The sequence below is a fragment of the Benincasa hispida genome, chromosome 6, assembly GCF_027475165.1.
Source record: "Benincasa hispida cultivar pf3 chromosome 6, pf3_genome.v1.1, whole genome shotgun sequence".
In the NCBI taxonomy this organism is placed as follows: domain Eukaryota; kingdom Viridiplantae; phylum Streptophyta; class Magnoliopsida; order Cucurbitales; family Cucurbitaceae; genus Benincasa; species Benincasa hispida.
The window spans coordinates 45,680,548-45,698,627 of NC_143483.1; the positions used below are offsets into that span (position 1 = coordinate 45,680,548).

The 18,080-nt window shown below is 33.7% G+C and overlaps 2 protein-coding genes across 4 annotated transcripts; both read left to right on the forward strand.

Moving 5' to 3' along the window:
• The first annotated feature begins 231 nt into the window (after positions 1 to 231).
• Positions 232 to 8,014, forward strand: LOC120079366 (protein ALWAYS EARLY 2-like). 3 transcript variants are annotated; one of them, XR_005482222.2, is made up of 4 exons: positions 232 to 3,154; positions 3,824 to 4,105; positions 4,747 to 5,574; positions 7,821 to 8,014. XR_005482222.2 is itself a non-coding variant. In XM_090314724.1 (4 exons), exons 2-4 carry the CDS (start codon positions 3,116 to 3,118, stop codon positions 7,983 to 7,985), a joined length of 486 nt encoding a protein of 161 aa, XP_090170850.1. In that variant the 5' UTR covers positions 232 to 1,798; positions 2,948 to 3,115; the 3' UTR covers positions 7,986 to 8,014. The 3 variants fall into 3 exon arrangements, 2 of the variants coding, with proteins under 2 accessions (XP_090170850.1, XP_038889458.1); XM_090314724.1 differs by lacking the exon at positions 4,747 to 5,574 and having other exon boundaries at positions 232 to 1,798; positions 2,948 to 3,154; XM_039033530.2 differs by lacking the exon at positions 4,747 to 5,574 and having other exon boundaries at positions 232 to 3,136.
• A 7,752-nt stretch (positions 8,015 to 15,766) lies between these two features.
• Positions 15,767 to 17,363, forward strand: LOC120080060 (uncharacterized). Its single transcript, XM_039034614.2, has 3 exons — positions 15,767 to 15,974; positions 16,655 to 16,712; positions 16,997 to 17,363. The coding sequence occupies exons 1-3, from the start codon at positions 15,924 to 15,926 to the stop codon at positions 17,203 to 17,205; spliced, it is 318 nt and encodes a 105-aa protein (XP_038890542.1). The 5' UTR covers positions 15,767 to 15,923; the 3' UTR covers positions 17,206 to 17,363.
• The last annotated feature ends 717 nt before the right edge of the window (positions 17,364 to 18,080 follow it).

The following is an 18,080-nucleotide window of genomic DNA, read 5'->3' on the forward strand; positions in this document are numbered from 1 at the left end:
AATGTCTTTCACCTCATATCTTTTCTGCATTAAATAAATCCAAGATAAACGAGTATGATTATCAATAAAAGTAACAAACCATCTTTTTCCACTATGGGTCGTAATTTTAGGAGGACCCTAAACATCGATATGAATTAAATAAAAAAGTTTTGAAGCCTTGTAAGGTTTTGGAAAATATGTGGACCGATGATTCTTTGCGAAAATGCAACTTTCACTATCAAGAAATGAACAATCAATTCCCTTTATTAAATTTGGAAATAAATATTTCAAATAAGGAAAATTGGGATGCCCTAGTTTGATGCCACAATATAGTTTTAACAGAAAGAGAACTGATACTACTAAGACCTTGAGTTATTTTATTGCTAAAAGAACCTTTATCAAAGTAGTAGAGATCATCAAGCAACCTAGCACTCCCAATCATCCTCCCCGAATCCTGAAAAATACAATGAGATTCAAAGAATGTAACATAAAAATTAGAATATTTGGAAAATTTAGAAACGGATAAAAGAGTACAGGCTAATTTTGGAACATGTAAGATAGATTGGAGAGAAATATTTTTGGTCAATTTAATAGTTCCTTTTCCTACAACAGTAGAAAAACTACCATCAACATTTCTAATTTTCTCATTGCAATATATTGAAGAGTATGAATTAAAAGAAGACGAAGAACTAGTCATGTGATCTGAAGCTCTAGAACCAATAATCCATGGGGATGAATTACTACACGAGAATGTCTTGTCTTGGGATCTGTGTGAGTCAAAGAAACACATGAATTATTATATAAAAAATTGGTGGTTGACAGTTGTAGGATTTGATGAATTTGCTCTCATAACATGGTAGAAGATTTAGCAAATAGTAGAAATCCACCCAAAAAATATAGAGTTTTTTTAAAACCAAATCCAACAGAAGCAACCCAAACCAAGAGTGGACCAAACCAGAATTTGAATCAACCAAAAATAAAATCAGATCACAGGTGAACCAAACCAAATGAACCAGATTTTAAATAAACCAGTAGACCAAGCCAGACCAAATGCTGAACCAATTGTTGGAAGAGGAACAGGCTGGTGCACTGGGTGGTGGCTAGCAGTGTCGAATTGGCAACCTGAACGAAACAAAACCCAACGACGGGATGGACGATGGCGACGCTTGGACAGGACTCAACCCGACGACGATTGGCGGCGCTTGAGCAATGGCTGAAAGTGCAGACGAGCGCTAATAGCGGTGGACTAGCGTGTGAAACCTGAGAGAGAAAGAGATGAACGGTAGCGCCTCGAGCTAACCCGTGCGACAACGGCGGCATCAGGCAACTAAAGTTGGAGGCGCGCGTCTTCCTTCAAGCAGCGACTAGGGTTGATTTTGCATGAAAGGCAACACGCGATTGGGGGGAGGAGGCTGCACATCGTGAACCGAGGGAAAGAAGGATTTTTTCCCTTTTTTTTTTTTTTTTTTTTAAGTTTAGGTTTAAAAGAAAAAAATTAGGGTTTTTAAGATTTCCCTTGCTTTGATACCATGTAGAAGTTGGAGGTATAGAAATATTAATCTCCTTTTTCTCTTATTCAATATGTGCAGGTTAGATCTTCTTATATAGGAGAAAGACTTTTTACAAATATGGAAAGAATAAAGACAAATAACGAAAAAAATATTCGTATACAAATATAGAAATTCCTACACTTTTGTATGCATAGGTTCCTTTTTCTCTTAAGGATTCCCTTTTTTGTATTACTCATTTGTACTCTTTCATTTTCTTAAATAGAACTTTGGTTTCCGGAAAAGTAATGTCACACCATCCACAGACACACGTGAGAATTTTTTTAGTTATAACTGTAAATTATATATTTAATTACAACATCCCTAGGCTCACTTCAGGAATTTCTTAGTTATAACTGAAATTATATGTATAATCACAACATTGCTTACATCATAAAATTTCTACTTGTATAGAACCCCATGCCTAACATTTAACAACCTATTCATTTTACTTATTCTTTAGAGCCCCCTTCCTCAGTCCTCCCTCGCAGTCTTCCTATGATATCTATAAATAACATAGGGAACCTATTATCGTTTTATCTTTTATGCGAAGAAAAGGAAGTTGGTTGATAAATAAACCCAACACTGTAAAACTATTTGTTCCTCTTTTGCCCCCATGTCAGCTCACCATACGTCTCCCCAGCATTTAAATACTGCCTTTGTGTTTTTAAAGCTTAAGCAGTTTACACTCTCACATCCATGTTGCATAACTATATAAGTGTGCTTTTATGCGTGCACAAGAGGCAGTCTGTTGGCGTTGTTCTTCTAGCCTTCTAACTATTACAGGAAGCTGAACCCTAGTTAAGTCTCGTAGCATTCTAATGGTAGAAGAAATAGGCGCCTCTTATCAACCAATGATACTTAAGTGAGATGTCATTTTATGTTGAGGCTCAAGTCTAAAAACATGTTATTTTATTTTATTTTGTGCAAAAAGACTACCTAATAGCCTACAATTGAGTTAATGTTTTATTTCAGAGAATTGGTTGCATTTCTCCTACATTAGTTGGTAATTAAGAAAGAATATGATATAGGAAAGTGAATAATGGAGATAATTGCATGAATATAGGAATAGGGCCTTCCTTGCCCACCAATTCACCAGGAATGATCAAACAATTATGTAAGAGTGTCCTTGAAATAAGACTTTGAAGCGAGCTATACTTGAAAGATTGAGCTCAAAAACTGAAGTTGGATAATATGCATGTTTAGGTTGCAATCTGTCCAATTAACTAGAGAACCAAACTAATTAAGAACACCTATAGCAAAAGGATTTTGACGTGGTCCAGGAAATAATTATTTATACTCTGCACCTTCACAATTTATTAGCCATCTCCCTGCACCTTTCGTTAATATACATTTGTGTTTTGAATCATTATTTGCTTCAACTTCAAACAAACATCCTAATTGATTATGTGCATCTGTAGGTTCCTTTCACCACGTTTAACCTGACGCAGCATAATACTTTCTCTGGGAACTCAGTGCCTCTGTGGTTGATGCCTCCGGCCAATACCGGAGCACTTGGTAGCATCGCTTGTTCTTTAAATGTTCCTCAAGGATCAGGATGTCGGGCAGTTGATATTGTCAAAGGTTAAATGGAAGAGGCACAATTGATGGTAAATATTGCTATTGAGGTAACGGGGGGGGGGCCCCCCCCCCCCCCCCACCACATATCTCTCTCGCACATAACATCATCGATATGCACTCTCTCTCTCTCTCTCTTGCAAATAACATCATATATATGCAGTGTAGTTGGATAAGACTTGTGCCTTTACATGACTTTGTGGTGGATAACTGGTGAGACATGGTGAATAACGGATCATAAAGAACCATGAAGCTTGGTTGTGGAGGAAGTTTTGAACTGGATAGTGGATAGTTTTTAGATGATATTGATGGCTTTTCTTTTCCCACTTGCTATTTGAAATAATATAAGTATTGAGATAATCGTGGAGTTGTACACCAGAATAAGAATTTGAATATGAGGGTGGGCGTTTACTGACCAGTTTATTTACTAGTACTACATGTTTTTCTAATTTGAAAGTGATCTAAAACTATTCTAGTGAGTTTTTAGGGTTTTGTTCTTAGGCTGATTGGTACAATTGAACGCCATAATGTATTTCAAGTTTTCTTTTTGAGATTTTGTGCATGTAATATCTCAGGTTGAATGCTTAGCTGCCTCGTCTCCTTATTTTATTTGCACCTTCAACTTTTATCACGCGTTCTTTTCTTAGTGGTGTAGTAATAGGATTGCCAGTGCTCAAGTAGTTGTGAAAGTGAGATTCGATGGTACCATTTATTTTCAGGTCTCGTTGAGCAAGAACGATGGTGAAGATCCTCTTACAACGGTTTGTGGTGCCTTGCATTCTTTTGATAATCAGAATTCATCGTTTGAGATTCAAAAACCTTTAAGCATGTCCCAAGATATGAACGATAGCCTAGGAGCCCACTTTAATCAGTTCTACTGGTCTAAACACATTTCCACTGGTGATCTATCTAGTTCGAGATCGAGACATTCCGATAGAGATTATGGAGGAATTCCTTCAAATCTTATCACTTCATGTGTTGCTACTTTGCTCATGATACAGGTAATTGTTAGTTTCTAAGTTAACTATGATTCAGGGTACAAAACTGCTCTTTCGTTTTCTTATTGTGACGATACTAATATGGGTTTTTCTTATTTTCCTGCCATTACAAGCATCTAGATGAATTATTTCATCTTTATTTCATGTCCATCCAGATACTGCTATGTATCAAGAATTTGTTTGCTTCAATGGCTTGGAGTAGGTTATATAGAGAACATATTGGTTGTTTTAGTTATAGTTCTGGTAATTAAATGAATTCTGAAATGATGAGACTGATATTATCATTGTTACCCACAAGTTTCAGATATGTCAAACTATACACTAGGAAAATATTAAGATGATCTTGAATTGAACTGAGAAAGTCAATTTCAAAACCACAGAAAAAGCTTCCTCAAATAATAGAGTCGTTATATGGTGTTATAATTCTACTGTTAAGATTTTCCATTATTGTAAATATTTTGTTATATTTTCCTTTTCTATGCTTTGTACACTTGTATATATTCATATCTTTGGTGAATGAATAGAGTATTATGATTCTCTCTCAAACTTAAGAGTTTTACATGGTATCACAGCCCTCTAAACAAACTTAGGATTTTGTGAACCTTAGGGTTTGAGAATTTAGAACCCGTTTGTGTTACGTTTAGGGTTTTGTGGAGGTGTGAGTTTACACTTTTGCTCACAGCCGCCATCTTTGGTTCGTTCGCCGCCGTTAGCCGCCGGAAAAAAAGGTAGTTTTTCGACACCGCCCAGTCCGTCGAGGAGCCCAGCCGCTGGAAAAAGGTAATAGAGTGTTTGATGTTTGTAAGACTATATCAACCTGATCAAGGAGAAAAATCTCTTACAAGCTACTGTATGGAGGTTAAAAATACATGTGCGGAATTCAATGCCTTGATGCCAATCAGCACGGATCCAAAAGTTCTAATGGCCCAACGTGAAAAGTTGTTTATCATGAGTTTTTTAGTAGTAGGTCTTGCACCTAAATATGAGATGGCCAAAGATCAAGTGTTGTCAAGCTCAAATATCTCATTGTTGGAAGAAGCTTACACTCGAATACTTCGTATTGAGAAGACACAAGCAGTTACATCATTTGATTCTAGTAGTGCTTTGATTGGGTGCACAAATGATGATAGAAAGGGGGTTGAATCAAATAGCTCCAAAGGTCATCCCAATAACCAAAGATCAAATCCATGAGGTGTTGTTTGCTATTATTGTCATAAACCTGGTCATATGAAACGTGAATGCAGAAGATTGATGAATAAGGGTTAGAGGATGTCATCACCCTCTGCACATGTCGCCTCTACTCCTGATAATATTGACAAGTCAATTACAATTTTTGCAGAGGAGTTTGCTAAATTTCAGCAGTATCAAGACTCATTGAGGGCATCATCTTCTACTCCCATTACGGCGTCTATGCCTTCTTTCCTCCACGTCAAAATGGGTCATTGACTCTGGTGCTACAGACCATATGACAGGTAGCCCCAGTTTATTCTCTAACCTTTGTACATCTATCTCTTCACCTAATGTCACTATAGCTGATGGAACCTCCACTCTTGTTTTAGGATCAGAAACCGTCCATCTTACTGAATCAATTTCTTTGTCATCAGTTTTAAATTTACCACATTTCTCGTTTAATTTGATTTCGGTTAGTAAACTCACTCGTGATCTTCATTGTTGTCTCCTTTTTTCTTGGTTATTGCTTATTTTAGGATCTTACGACGAAGCTGACTACTGGTAAAGGGTGTGAATTTGGAGGTCTTTACATCTTTGAACCACAAACACCTACGACCATCACATGCTCAAGTGTGTCGTCTCTCTTTGAAGAGAATTGTCGTTTGGGTCATCCGTCTATCTCTGTGTTGAAGAGTCTTCGTCCACAACTTCAACATTTGTCTTCTTTAGATTGTGAGTTGTCAGTTTGCTAAATTTCATCGTTTGAGTTTGTATCCTCGAGTCAATAAACGAGTTAGTGCTCCTTTTGAATTAGCCTATTCTGGTGTTTGGGGTCTATATCCTGTTGAGTCCAAAGGAGGGTTTAGGTATTTTGTTACATTTGTCGATGACTATTCTCGTGTTACGTGGTTATATTTAATGAAAAGTTGTTATGAGTTACTTTCTCATTTTCGTAACTTCCATGCTGAAATTCAAACTCAGTTTAGTGGTGCTCTTAAAATCCTACGGAGTGATAATGCTAAGGAATATTTCTCTCATGCACTCAAGTCTTATTTAGATGCCCATGGCATTCTTCATCAATCTACTTATGTCGATACTCCATCTCAAAATGGGGTTGCAGAACGAAAGAATCGTCATCTCCTTGAGACAACCAGAGCTTTGATGTTTCAGATGCATGTTCCAAAATCCTTTTGGGCTGATGCTGTTTCCACAGCTTGTTTCTTAATAAATCACATGCTCTCTTCCATTCTTAAGGGTGAGATACCTTTTCGTACTTTACTCCCCAAGCAACATTTGTTTCCCATTCCACCCAAAATATTTGGTTGTACCTGCTTTTTTCGGGATGTTCGGTCTCAGCATACCAAGTTAGATCCAAAGTCCTTAAAATGTATTTTTCTTAGTTATTCCCGTGTTCAAAAAGGGCATCAGCGTTATTGCCTTAGTCTAAATAAATATCTTGTCTCTCCTGATGTCACGTTTTTTTAACATACCTCATTTTTTTCATCACCGTTGTTCTCTTCAAATAAGAGTCAGGGAGAGCATAAGGAATTAGGGATGATTTCCTTGTCTATATAGTTATTTCTCCTTCCGATCCTCTTCCTGATTCATCTCTATTGTTAGGGTTTTCCATTATTGTAAATATTTTGTTATATTTTTCTTTTCTATGCTTTGTACACTTGTATATATTCATATCTTTGGTGAATGAATAGAGTATTCTGATTCTCTTTCAAACCTAAGAGTTTTAGGTATGAAAATACAGTTGCAGATCTTTTCATTTTAAGAAAATATACACTTCTGTTCCATTAAGGTTTGACTTAGGTTGAATTTCTGCTTTGAGTTTTCAAACTCAACATTCGGAATAATTTCGTTTTTGAAAATCCATTTTTTAGAAATTAGAAAGGGTGGATCCCAGTTTACATAAAGCTTAGACAATCAAGTAGGGATGTTCTTGTTGTTCCCCAGGCAACGGGAGAAAAACATCTATACAAAAATGAAATGATAACATCCTTGAGCCTTCTAACTTCCTACCTTATGAACTGTGTTATCCTAGGATTCACCTACCTTTCTATACAAGATAGAAGAATATTTAGATGCATTTCGGACTGCACCTATCTTTATCTATCCTATCAAGTTGTCCAATCATAATTTACCACATGAAAAATTCTTCTTTCTTTTTTGAAATACTTTAATTCATTATTTATGTGCGATGAGAGTGAAATGCATAAAGATTGATGCACCTAAGTACTTCTCTACAAAATATTCTTCCACATAACTTATTCTTGCGCCCTATTATTCTTACATTCTCAAGTATTCCGTCTTCGCATATGTGAACCGAATTGGACAACTTGTTTGCCTATCTGCAAAATGTTATTTTGTTTTACTTGGTGTCGTGGTTGAATTCTGAATATGAATTACTTTGCTATTTAAGTTCTTCACTTTACATCCACTTCAAAGAACTTATGTACCTGTTTCTAGTTAAGATATAGATTTTTTTTTTTTTTCTTGAGGTATAGAAGTTACTTATTTCAATGCTGCCGGTTACATGCAGGCATGTATCGAGCGTCCGTATCCACCAGGTGATGTGGCTCAGATTCTAGGTTTAGCAATTAAAAGTTTACATCCCGGATGTTCTCAAAACCTTCATTTTTATAAAGAGATTGAAACTTGCATGAGAAGAATCAAAACTCAGTTGTCATCCATTGTTCCAACTTGAATTCAATCTGATCCTCACTGTTTCATATGTATAGGGTTTCATGTGTGTAATCTTAATCTTGTCCTGAGTAACCACTATTTTAATTTTCCAATCTTCAGATTTATGTTACATGTTTACTTTTTACCATTTACCATTTAGTTATGTTTCTAACTAATACGATAATAGAAAAATATACATTAGAGACAAATTTTCAATTCAGGTGGAATGTAGAAATTCGAGTGGTTAATCTTTTAGTTGAGAGCATATAAATTGAGTAATTAAATTATGCTCAGATTGCAATGTTAGAATGACTTAAAAGGCCCATTTAATTTTATCATTTTTTAGTTCAACATGTGGAATGTGAAAATTTGAGTCGTTGATTTGGTTGAGAGCATATGCATTGAGCAATTGAGCAGATGCCCTCTTTCCATAAATCACAAAAAGAGGTACTTGTCGAGTGAAAATTTTTCACGTCATTTCATAAATTATGATAAAATTATAAATCATCGAATTTAGGACTAATTACAATATGATATGTGTCTCAAATCAACATGGGAGAGTGAAAATGATATGTGTCTCAAATCAACATGGAAGAGTGAAAATGATATGTGTCTCAAATCAACATGGGAGAGTGAAAATGAGATGAAAGTTAGATTCCTTCTGTTGTTCACGGCACTCACTGAATTTGGAGAACAAAATTTCAATAAGGAAGTAGCAACTTAGATTTTAAATTTTTCTAAATGGAATGATCGGTATATTTAGCATTGTTTAAGGTTAAATAAGTTAGAAGTGTGAGTTTAACTCTCTAACTCTCGGTCAAAAATGGGGTTATAATCGAGGAATAATTAAAATTAAAGTGAAGTGTGGTAAATTAAAAAGGAAAATGAAATTTTGGAAGAGATGAAATTTTGGGTTGAAAAATGTTTAATTAAATTAAAGTTAAAGAAAGAAGATAAATAATTAATTGGACAACTATGTAAAAATAAAATAAAAATAAAAAGGAAGAAAAAAGGTTGAAGACGTCGGTGAGTTTTTAAAAGAAAGTAGAGAGTTTTTTTTTTTTTTTTTTTTTTTTTTTTTTTTTTTTTTTTTTTTTTTTTTTCGGTGCAATCATTCCCTCAAACGATCTTCGGCTATGAAGCATAGATACTTCATGTGAGGCAAAGAATTCGTATCAGACACGTATCAGATATCAATACTTTTAAATATTTTTCAGATACGTATCAATACGCAATTTGACGTATCTATTTCTACGCTTATATTTTTTTTTAAAAAAAAAACAAGCAACCCATATAATCTTTCTCAATCTAAAACTAGGCAATCTATTTAAAAAAACTCACTATTTGAGTCCAAAACTAAAAGGAAGAAAAATAAATAAAAGACCAAACTAGAATCATCTAATCTTTATTTTCACATTTGAGTCCCCACAAAGTCCACCAAAATAAAACCATTTGGATATCTTTAACAATTCAATAAAGAAGTTATTCATTTATCTTCATACTTCTCCCTCTAATCTTTTCTTCTTTCCAATATGAGTCACTCTTCTATTGTATTTTATTAACTATTATACTTCAACATCTTAGAAGTTGCTTTTTTTTTTTTTTTTTTGTATTATATTTCAATATTTGTATTCTATTTTGTGCTATTGTTATTAATTTGTATACTAAATTTATCTATATCCTAGATTTTTTTAAGAAAAAGAAAATGTAACTTCAACGTATTAGTAATCTCGTTTTTTTAGAAATATATAAATTAAAAAATATATAAAAAATGATGTATCTTTAGTAGTATTTGTATCTTAGTTTTTTAGAAATTGACGAATCGCCGTATCCAATCGTATATGTATTGTGTAACCGTATTTGTATCTGTGCTTCATAGATATTCGGTTTCTTTCGACAAACACATAGAGGGTCGAGTGAAGAAGATTATCGAGGACTGTCGGAGTCATTAGGGCTGTGGAAGTTGAGAAAATTGAGGTAAAATCGAAGCTGATTGGGAATTCGAGTGTTTTGAGCAAGTTGTGAATTTATGGAAATTTAGAGCCATAGAAAAGGAATCAAAAGCTGAAATTTTGAGGTTAGTAAGTTAAGAGGTTTTCCAATATCTTTCATCAAGGATGTTTTCACTAATTTTGGTTGGAAGTTGACAAATTCATAGGAAAACCGAAGCTACTCGAAAATTTGGTCAAAGCAAGAGTAGTGGAGTTTTGGAGTTGATTCCGAGTTATCCACGGGTTTTCGAAGCTTCAAACTCTCAGGTTAGCTAATTAAGTTGTTGATTAAAAGATTTATGCAAGAAATTTGAAGTTATTTGATTAGAAATTGATGAATTTAAGTCTGAAAGTGCGGTTGGAAAATAAGGTTGGAACTGAGGCTGGATGTTGAAGTTTAAGTCTGGACGTCATGTATTGTCCGTCATTAAAAGGTAAAATGGTCGACTAGGTTGATTTTGTAATTTTAGGTTAATTAAGGTGTTTTTAAGCATGATTTGAGGTCCAATTTGGGTAATTTAATTTTCATAAGTTGTTTTAGAGATCAAATAAATATATTTAGAAAATATTCTAGGTTTGAAAAGTATGAATTAAGGTCTCGAGATTAATTCTTTGAGGTTGGAATAATTTAAATGACAAATGTATAACCTTGAGTTAAGGAATGTATTATAATATTGTGGAATTCGATATTGGTGGCTAAAATTATGAACTATTTGAACTCTTATATATTGATTGGAATGTTTAGGGAATGATCCTAAATTTGTATCTGAATTTCAGGCCATATGGTGATAGGTGAAGTTTATAAGTTCAAGGGAACGAATCAAAGAGTATGAGTAACTTGTTTTTAAATATGTTTTTCTAGTGTTTCAAAAACAGACTTTTGATAATCCGAGTAATGAGAATTTATTATACCATGAATATTCTATGTTTTAAAAAGCATTTTGAATATGTGTTATGAACTTTCTTTTTTTTTTACTTTTTTTTCTCTGGAACGCGAGTTTTATTACATATTTTCTATGGTATGTGTTCTATGAATATTTTCATATATTTTGAAACATACGTTTTATTTGAGATTTCTATGAGATGTGTTGGAATGGAAGGCTAATCATGAGTAGGTAATGGTTTATGAAAATGGTTTTCAGACCACTAGATCAGTGTATTCGAGGTGATTTGCCTTTTATGCTACATGAATGTGTTTCCATAACGCCATATAGGCGAGCAGGGGATTACCGGGACTGAAAGAGGCCAGAGTAACCAGAAAATCCAAAGGAAGTTGAGCCTATGGTGAGGTGTATGTTATAGGGCTAAAGTCGAGTGTTTGAATATTTAGACCTTGAGGGACATGTCTGCATGCACGTATGACTTGTGGTATTTATCTAAACCTCGATGATGTAATCACTAATCGGATGATATGTGTGAAATATTTCTCTGAACTTTGATTTCATGATTTGAATGGTTTTAGCTGGAATTATTTTAAGATGTGCATATTCTCTTAGTATGTTTTGTCTAAATTGAATATACTTTTTTTTATAAGCAATCACTCGCATAGCTTCCAACTCACATTTTCTTTCAAGTGTTTTCCTTTCCCCAGGTAATGCAAGAGTTCCTCGTTCTAGCCTACCTACTGCTAACAAGTCGGCCATAACCTCGAGCTTCCGCTGTTTCATAGTCTTTCATAGTCTTTCTAGTAGAAGTATGTTTATGGTTTTGAAGTGAAATGTGTTGTACTTGTTGCGGTTGGTGCCCCAAATCTCGTAGGGTCCTATAGTTTGTAATCGTATTGTACAATTTTTTTATTTATTTAATAAAATATGAGATGTTTTATTTGACATTTAGTAGTATTAAATCCACAAACCAATAAACTAACATCTGAGGTTATCTTTTGTAGCTTAAATATGTATGTAGAGACATACAGGTGGACCATGTTTAAGTGATAACCTAAATGGTCTGTAATAGATGGATAAGTCTGAATACATTATCCTGGTGACACTATGAGTACAACCCGCTTTGTAGATATAAAAATTGTTGCAAAGTCCTACAAATGATCTGATCTTGCTCATTCATGTGGAGACATGCGAGCGGGGGTATTCTATATAAAGGAGTTTGTATAAGACCGGACCACGAAATGACTAGTCTCATTATATAACACCGTTCATAATAGAGATTTACATTTCACCAGGATGACCGTAAGTGACATGACCTAAATCCTAAATGAGTTGTGAATCCTGAATCCTATGAAGGCGGTTCTTTGATTTGTATGGGTGAGAGTGGCCAAATCGCCGACTCAACAAGTCTACCATTTTGGGGATTCGTGTGATTGAGGAGCTGGGAATATAGCTACACAAGACGGAATTCACTCCTTTCCCAAGGTCAGGATAAGTAAATAAATTGCTCTCTTGAGGACTGATACCGAGATTTGAATAATATGGCACCACAACTTCTCCTAGTCCGAGAGGGGTTTGGTCATAGTTGGACTATGACTTATTGTTCATTATAGGGATCAATGGTACTTAAAGGGGAAAAACGGTAATTTTGGCTCAACTGTACTTACGAGTAATTTGTGAATGGTCATCGCACTATTGACTGATTTTATCCCATGGACACATAAATATATCTGTAGTGTGAATAGTGCAGCTGTCAGTCTTTAGTGGAGTGCGTGACAGTTAATGGATATTGAATAAATTAATTAAAGAGTTTAATTAATTATTCAAGTACCATTAGAGCTTCAATCTATAGGTCTATGAGATCCCCTTTGTAACTCAATAAGGTTAAATGAGATTCATTTTTTTATTAATTTGAATTAAATGAGATTCAATTTTTTATTAATTTGAATTATTCAAATTAATTGAGGAAATCAATTATATGTGATATAATTTATTTAATTTAATTATATATGATATAATTACTATAATGTATTTAATACATTATAATATAAAGTCTATTTGAGAGAAAATAAATATTTGAATATGATTTAAATATTAATTATGTGAATTGGATTCATATAATTAAATTTAATATGAATAATATTTATATTAAATATCGTTGTTGAGAGAATTAAAACTATAGGTTATATTGTATGTGATACAATATTAAACCATAGGTTATATGTTATTATGATATAACATATAGTTTTATATATATATATGTATATATATATATATATATATTAATACTAAATTTATTTAATTTTAATTTTCGAAATTAAGGGAAAGAAATAACTTTCCTCCCTTGTTCTCTCTTAACCCACGTATTGTGTGGGTGATTGCATTTGGGATATCTTCTTCTTCGTTTGACAGAGGGAGGATCGCAGAATCGTTCCACAAAAATTTCCAGAGCTTATTCAATCTCTCTTCTCCTCTCAATTCTCATCTTCTTCCAAAAATCAAGAGCCCACAAACTTTTTATATTATCATCCCAAAGAATACAAGACATTTTGGGTGGTGGTGTCAACATTAGGGTTTCGAGTTCATGGCCATTTTGTAGAGGAGAAATCTTACGAGAAGAAAAGTTTTTAAGGGTTAGTAATTCTTATCCCTTTTCTCTTTTATCTAATTTATTTTAGCATGCTGTAAAAATTTAATTAAATACATATTGTTCTATATATCCGTAAAAAATGGGATTTGGGTCTAATCCTCTTTTTCGTTCAAGGACCTTTACCGGTTCCTTCAATTAGTATCAGATAGGAGTTTTTAGCCCAAATTTTTCCACATTCTCAGAGTTAATTTTACAGTTTAATGGTGGAATTTTATCATTTTGTATGTTCATGTGATGAATGTTTATGAATGTGATTGATTGTGATTATTGAATGTTTTTAGGATTGGTCAGTTTAATTTTATTGCTTTCAATTGACAATTTAATTTGTAAGGGACCATATTTTGGGTCAATTTGTTTGCGACTGAGTCTGTAATTTGACGTTTTGAGTCGTTCGTGGTTGTTCCAGTCGATTTCTGGAGAAATACATGGCCAAAATCGAAGGTGACTCGAAGAAAATCGAAATTGTACAATTCGTGGCCATTTTGCATCGAAGAAAATAGAAGAAGGTTCTGAGTGGTGGTGTCAACAATAGGGTTTCAAGTTCATGACCATTTTGCAGAGGAGAAATCTTATGAGAAGAAAAGTTCTTCAATGGTTAGTAATTTTATCCCTTCTCTTTTATCTAATTTATTTTAGCATGCTATAAAAATTTAATTAAATGCATATTGTTCTGTATATTTTTTGTAAAATTGGGATTTGGATCCAATGATCGATCCTCGTTTCTGCTCAAAGACCTTCCTGGTTCCTTTAGTACTCATATTGATGGATTTTAAAGAAATTTAAGACTTATTCTTGTAAATATCAGTGTAGTTTTGGCCCATGTGTATCTATAAGTATCTATTGTTCTAAAATACCTGGATGAGTTGGTTGTCATAGATGAAGTATGTATTATAAACTGTTTATCAGGTGTCCAAGTATACAGGATAAGCATGGAGACATGTGGGTAGTAGATGTCACAAAAGGGGTGATATTTACTGATTGTACATTCCCTTTTTAGGTTAAAGAGGTAGCCTGGGAAGGGGTGACAAATTCGTTGGATTATAATAATGCCACGTGTCTTATCACAACCATTGGATTAATGAACAACCTAATTTGGTCTAACTGGATTAAGATATTTGGGATCAAAGTCAACCAAGCCTAAGCCTAAGCCCATATAGGCTCTCCTAAAACTCTATAAATAAAGGTCACCCTTCACGACATTCAATTAGAGGTTAAGGATTCGATATTCAGGTATCCATCAACAAATTGATCATCTCTTCATAACCTACAAGTGAAGATTCAAGCTCTTCAAAGGTCAATCCAAGTTGATCAACAAGTCAAAATTCGATCAATAAGCTAAAGATCGATCCAAGTTGATCAGCAAGCTAGAGGCCGACCCAATTCCATCTATGAACTAAAGATCGATTCAAACAAATGAATAAGGCATAGGTTGATACATATTAATCAACATGTCTAAGGTCGATCATCCAATTGAAGACCATCATGACCAAAGGCTAATCATCCAAGATGAGCAACAAGTTCAAAGGTAAATCCTCCAATAAGATCATCAAGCCGAAGATCATCTAAGAAAATGATTAAAGTTTATTCATTTAAGGAAAAGAATCAGGGATAAAAATTAGAGACGATAACAGTTATACTACAAATTTACAAAATCAAGTTCAATTCCATGAATTAAATTCTCTTTGTCAAAATCTTGTGTTAACACCAACTAATCAAGTAAATTGTCAACATGAACATAACTCAATCGACATAAACTTATACAATCAACCTCGAGATTTGAGATTCAATTGTCCCACCTCACATTTAAATAGAAAAAATAGATTTTTGGTCTCTACGTTTTTTGTCTAGTTCCCATTTAATCTCTAAGTTTCTATATGTTAATCATTTAGTTCTTAAGTTTTGAGTTTTGTTTCAATTTAGTCTATAGGTTTCAAAATGTTACAATTTTACCTTTTTACACTTTTAATTTCGATTTTTCAGTAAATACTCTTTTTCTTTTAGTATTAATTTTAATTAATTAATTTAAAAGAATTATAATTAATTAAACTTCACTATTTTTCATCACTATGAAAATTAAATTTAGAATTTAATTTCATAATTATTTTAAATTAATTTATTGACATTAATATTAATGACTGAAAGTGAGTATTTAATTAAAAAATCTTGATAAAATCGTAAAATTTTAAAATTTAGAGACTAAATTAAAACAAAGCTTTAAATGTAACCTTTCAAACCTAATGGCCAAATGAAAATTAAATCAACGGTAGTAATTTTTCTAAAAATAAAAATAAAAAAAATCCACACGTCGTCCGTGGATGAACTAGCCTGGAACTTGGAAGGGCTGCTGTTCTCGGCCCTTTTAAAAAGAGCAGCAGCGGCAGAGGCAAAGCGGACTCAAAAAGCTTGGGGTTTCGTAATTTCGTAGCGTTGCTTTCATGGCGACCTTTGTTTCTCTGAGCTTCTCCGTTCCACAGCCCACTCTCAAGGTAAATTCCGCTTCTCAACGCCTTCTTTTAATCACATGTGTAGTCTCTGCTGAATCTGCTAGAATATGTGCTCCGATTATTGCAATGTTCAACGTAGCCGAGAAAGAGAGCTCATTTGAGATAGCTTGTTTAGGTTTGCTGTAATTTACCTCTCTGTTTTCTTCTACCTTTTGGAAGACGATTGCATTTTTTTTCTTTTGGGTATTATGTTTTCCGGTGAACCGTTTTGGCATAGGAAACTTAAATCCGAGACTAGTTATTTGGTTGGACATTTTTTTTTTCTGTGGATGCTTGGAAAGGGTTTGGTGATTATCTGAGCTAAAATGGATTGAGACGGGTGAATAGTTCTTTCTTCTGAAGAGAATATCGTCAGAAAATTAAGTTTATGAGATTATATAAGGATTATTAAGGATGTTATTCTAATTTTGTTGTAATGATGGATTAATGAGCCAATTTGTTACGGTTCATACGTAGTTCCATTTCCAACTGTAAATTTTTATGTGGCATCTTCAAAACATCAGTTCAGATGCTGAAATCATTGTCTGAAGCTCAGTCGTTAATCCTAAAATGATTGGTAAATGGTCGAAGAAATATGAATGGTTGTTTATTTCTCTAGATTTAAAGGTTTTGATTGCACACTGACGGTGTTTTTTCTACTTATATTTTGAACGATGTGTCAGGAAATCCCACCACGGAAACTATCTGAAGTTACGGTAGTTTCAAGCCGAGCTGGAACAGGTTTCATTCTCATTTTCTATATAATCAATAATTAGTGGGATCACCACCATTCTGAGGCATTTTAACTCGAAACTTTTCTAGTTATAACTGATATTCATCTCGCTACACCAATTACACTCATTAAAATATAGAAAACCACTGCAAAATTGATCAAAACTGGAAAAGGAAATGATTGAATGAAGGATTGTACGATTACGTATGTAATGTAATCCTGTACCCACCATATACTATCATGATTAGATTGAGCAGTTTTTGGATTGCTGATGATATGAATTGTATTGCAGCTTCGAAGCTTGTCCTATCCTGTTGCTCAAATATATCCATATCTATGAATTGGAAAAACTGCCATCCTGTACGGTTAACTCCAAGACCTTTTTGGGGCATAGTTTCTTCTAGTTCCAGGGCTATGGTATTATTATCTGGCTACTGGGTAGGACCTGATGTTGATGATGGATGGGGATATATAGAAGCTTTTATTGATCGGATTACTTAACTATTCAAACTTTAAATTCCATTTCATGACTTTCTTCTGCTTACTGTGCCTAATCTTAGTCGAATCATTGTATGCATTAGTCATTTGCTTTCACCAAATGTCTGAAACTGCTCTGTTAGTGAAATTTTTATCTTCTTTGACCTGGGAAGATAAGGTAAGTAACTTGATTGCTGAGAGGTTACTCAAAATTCTAGATTTAGGATTCGAACTTCATTACCGTGACGTGTAGAACAAGTGTACCTTATTCTCTTTTGAATCTGTGTGGAGAGATTAAGGTTACTTTATAGTCGTAAGAATTCTGGAAGATCTAGTTTGTTAACTGATAAGAACTAACAATTTGATTGATAAGATTTGTTTTTTGGAGTCTGCTGACTTTAATGTATATCCTTTGTCATTTGGCATACAGAAACAGATAGGAAATTGCCCGAGTTGCAAAATAATAGGTGACGGCAACTCAGGATGGACAATTGTGGAAAAATTGTATAGATGGTCTAAAATAAAGGGCACAAATGAAAAATTGGTACCTTTTTTAAAACCAATAAATTTTGGTCATCATGGTGTGAAATTATCACTTTAACCCTAAATGCATTCTTCTATTTTCTTCATTTTGGAGTATTTTTTTTTTTTTTTTTCATTTTTTTTTTGTGAGTTTCTCCTTTTCCTTTTCCTTTTTTTGATGTTTTTTTCTACATTTCTTCTTCTGGTTTTCCTTTTTTTACTTTTGTTCTTTCTTCCTTTCTTATTTTCTCTGTTATTTTTTCCTGTGTTTCTTGTTCTTTCTTTTTTTCTTTCCTCAGCGTTTCTTTGCATCGAATATTAAACATAGAGTATAGAACATTAGAACATTGAACATCAAGGGAGCATTTGATGTGCAA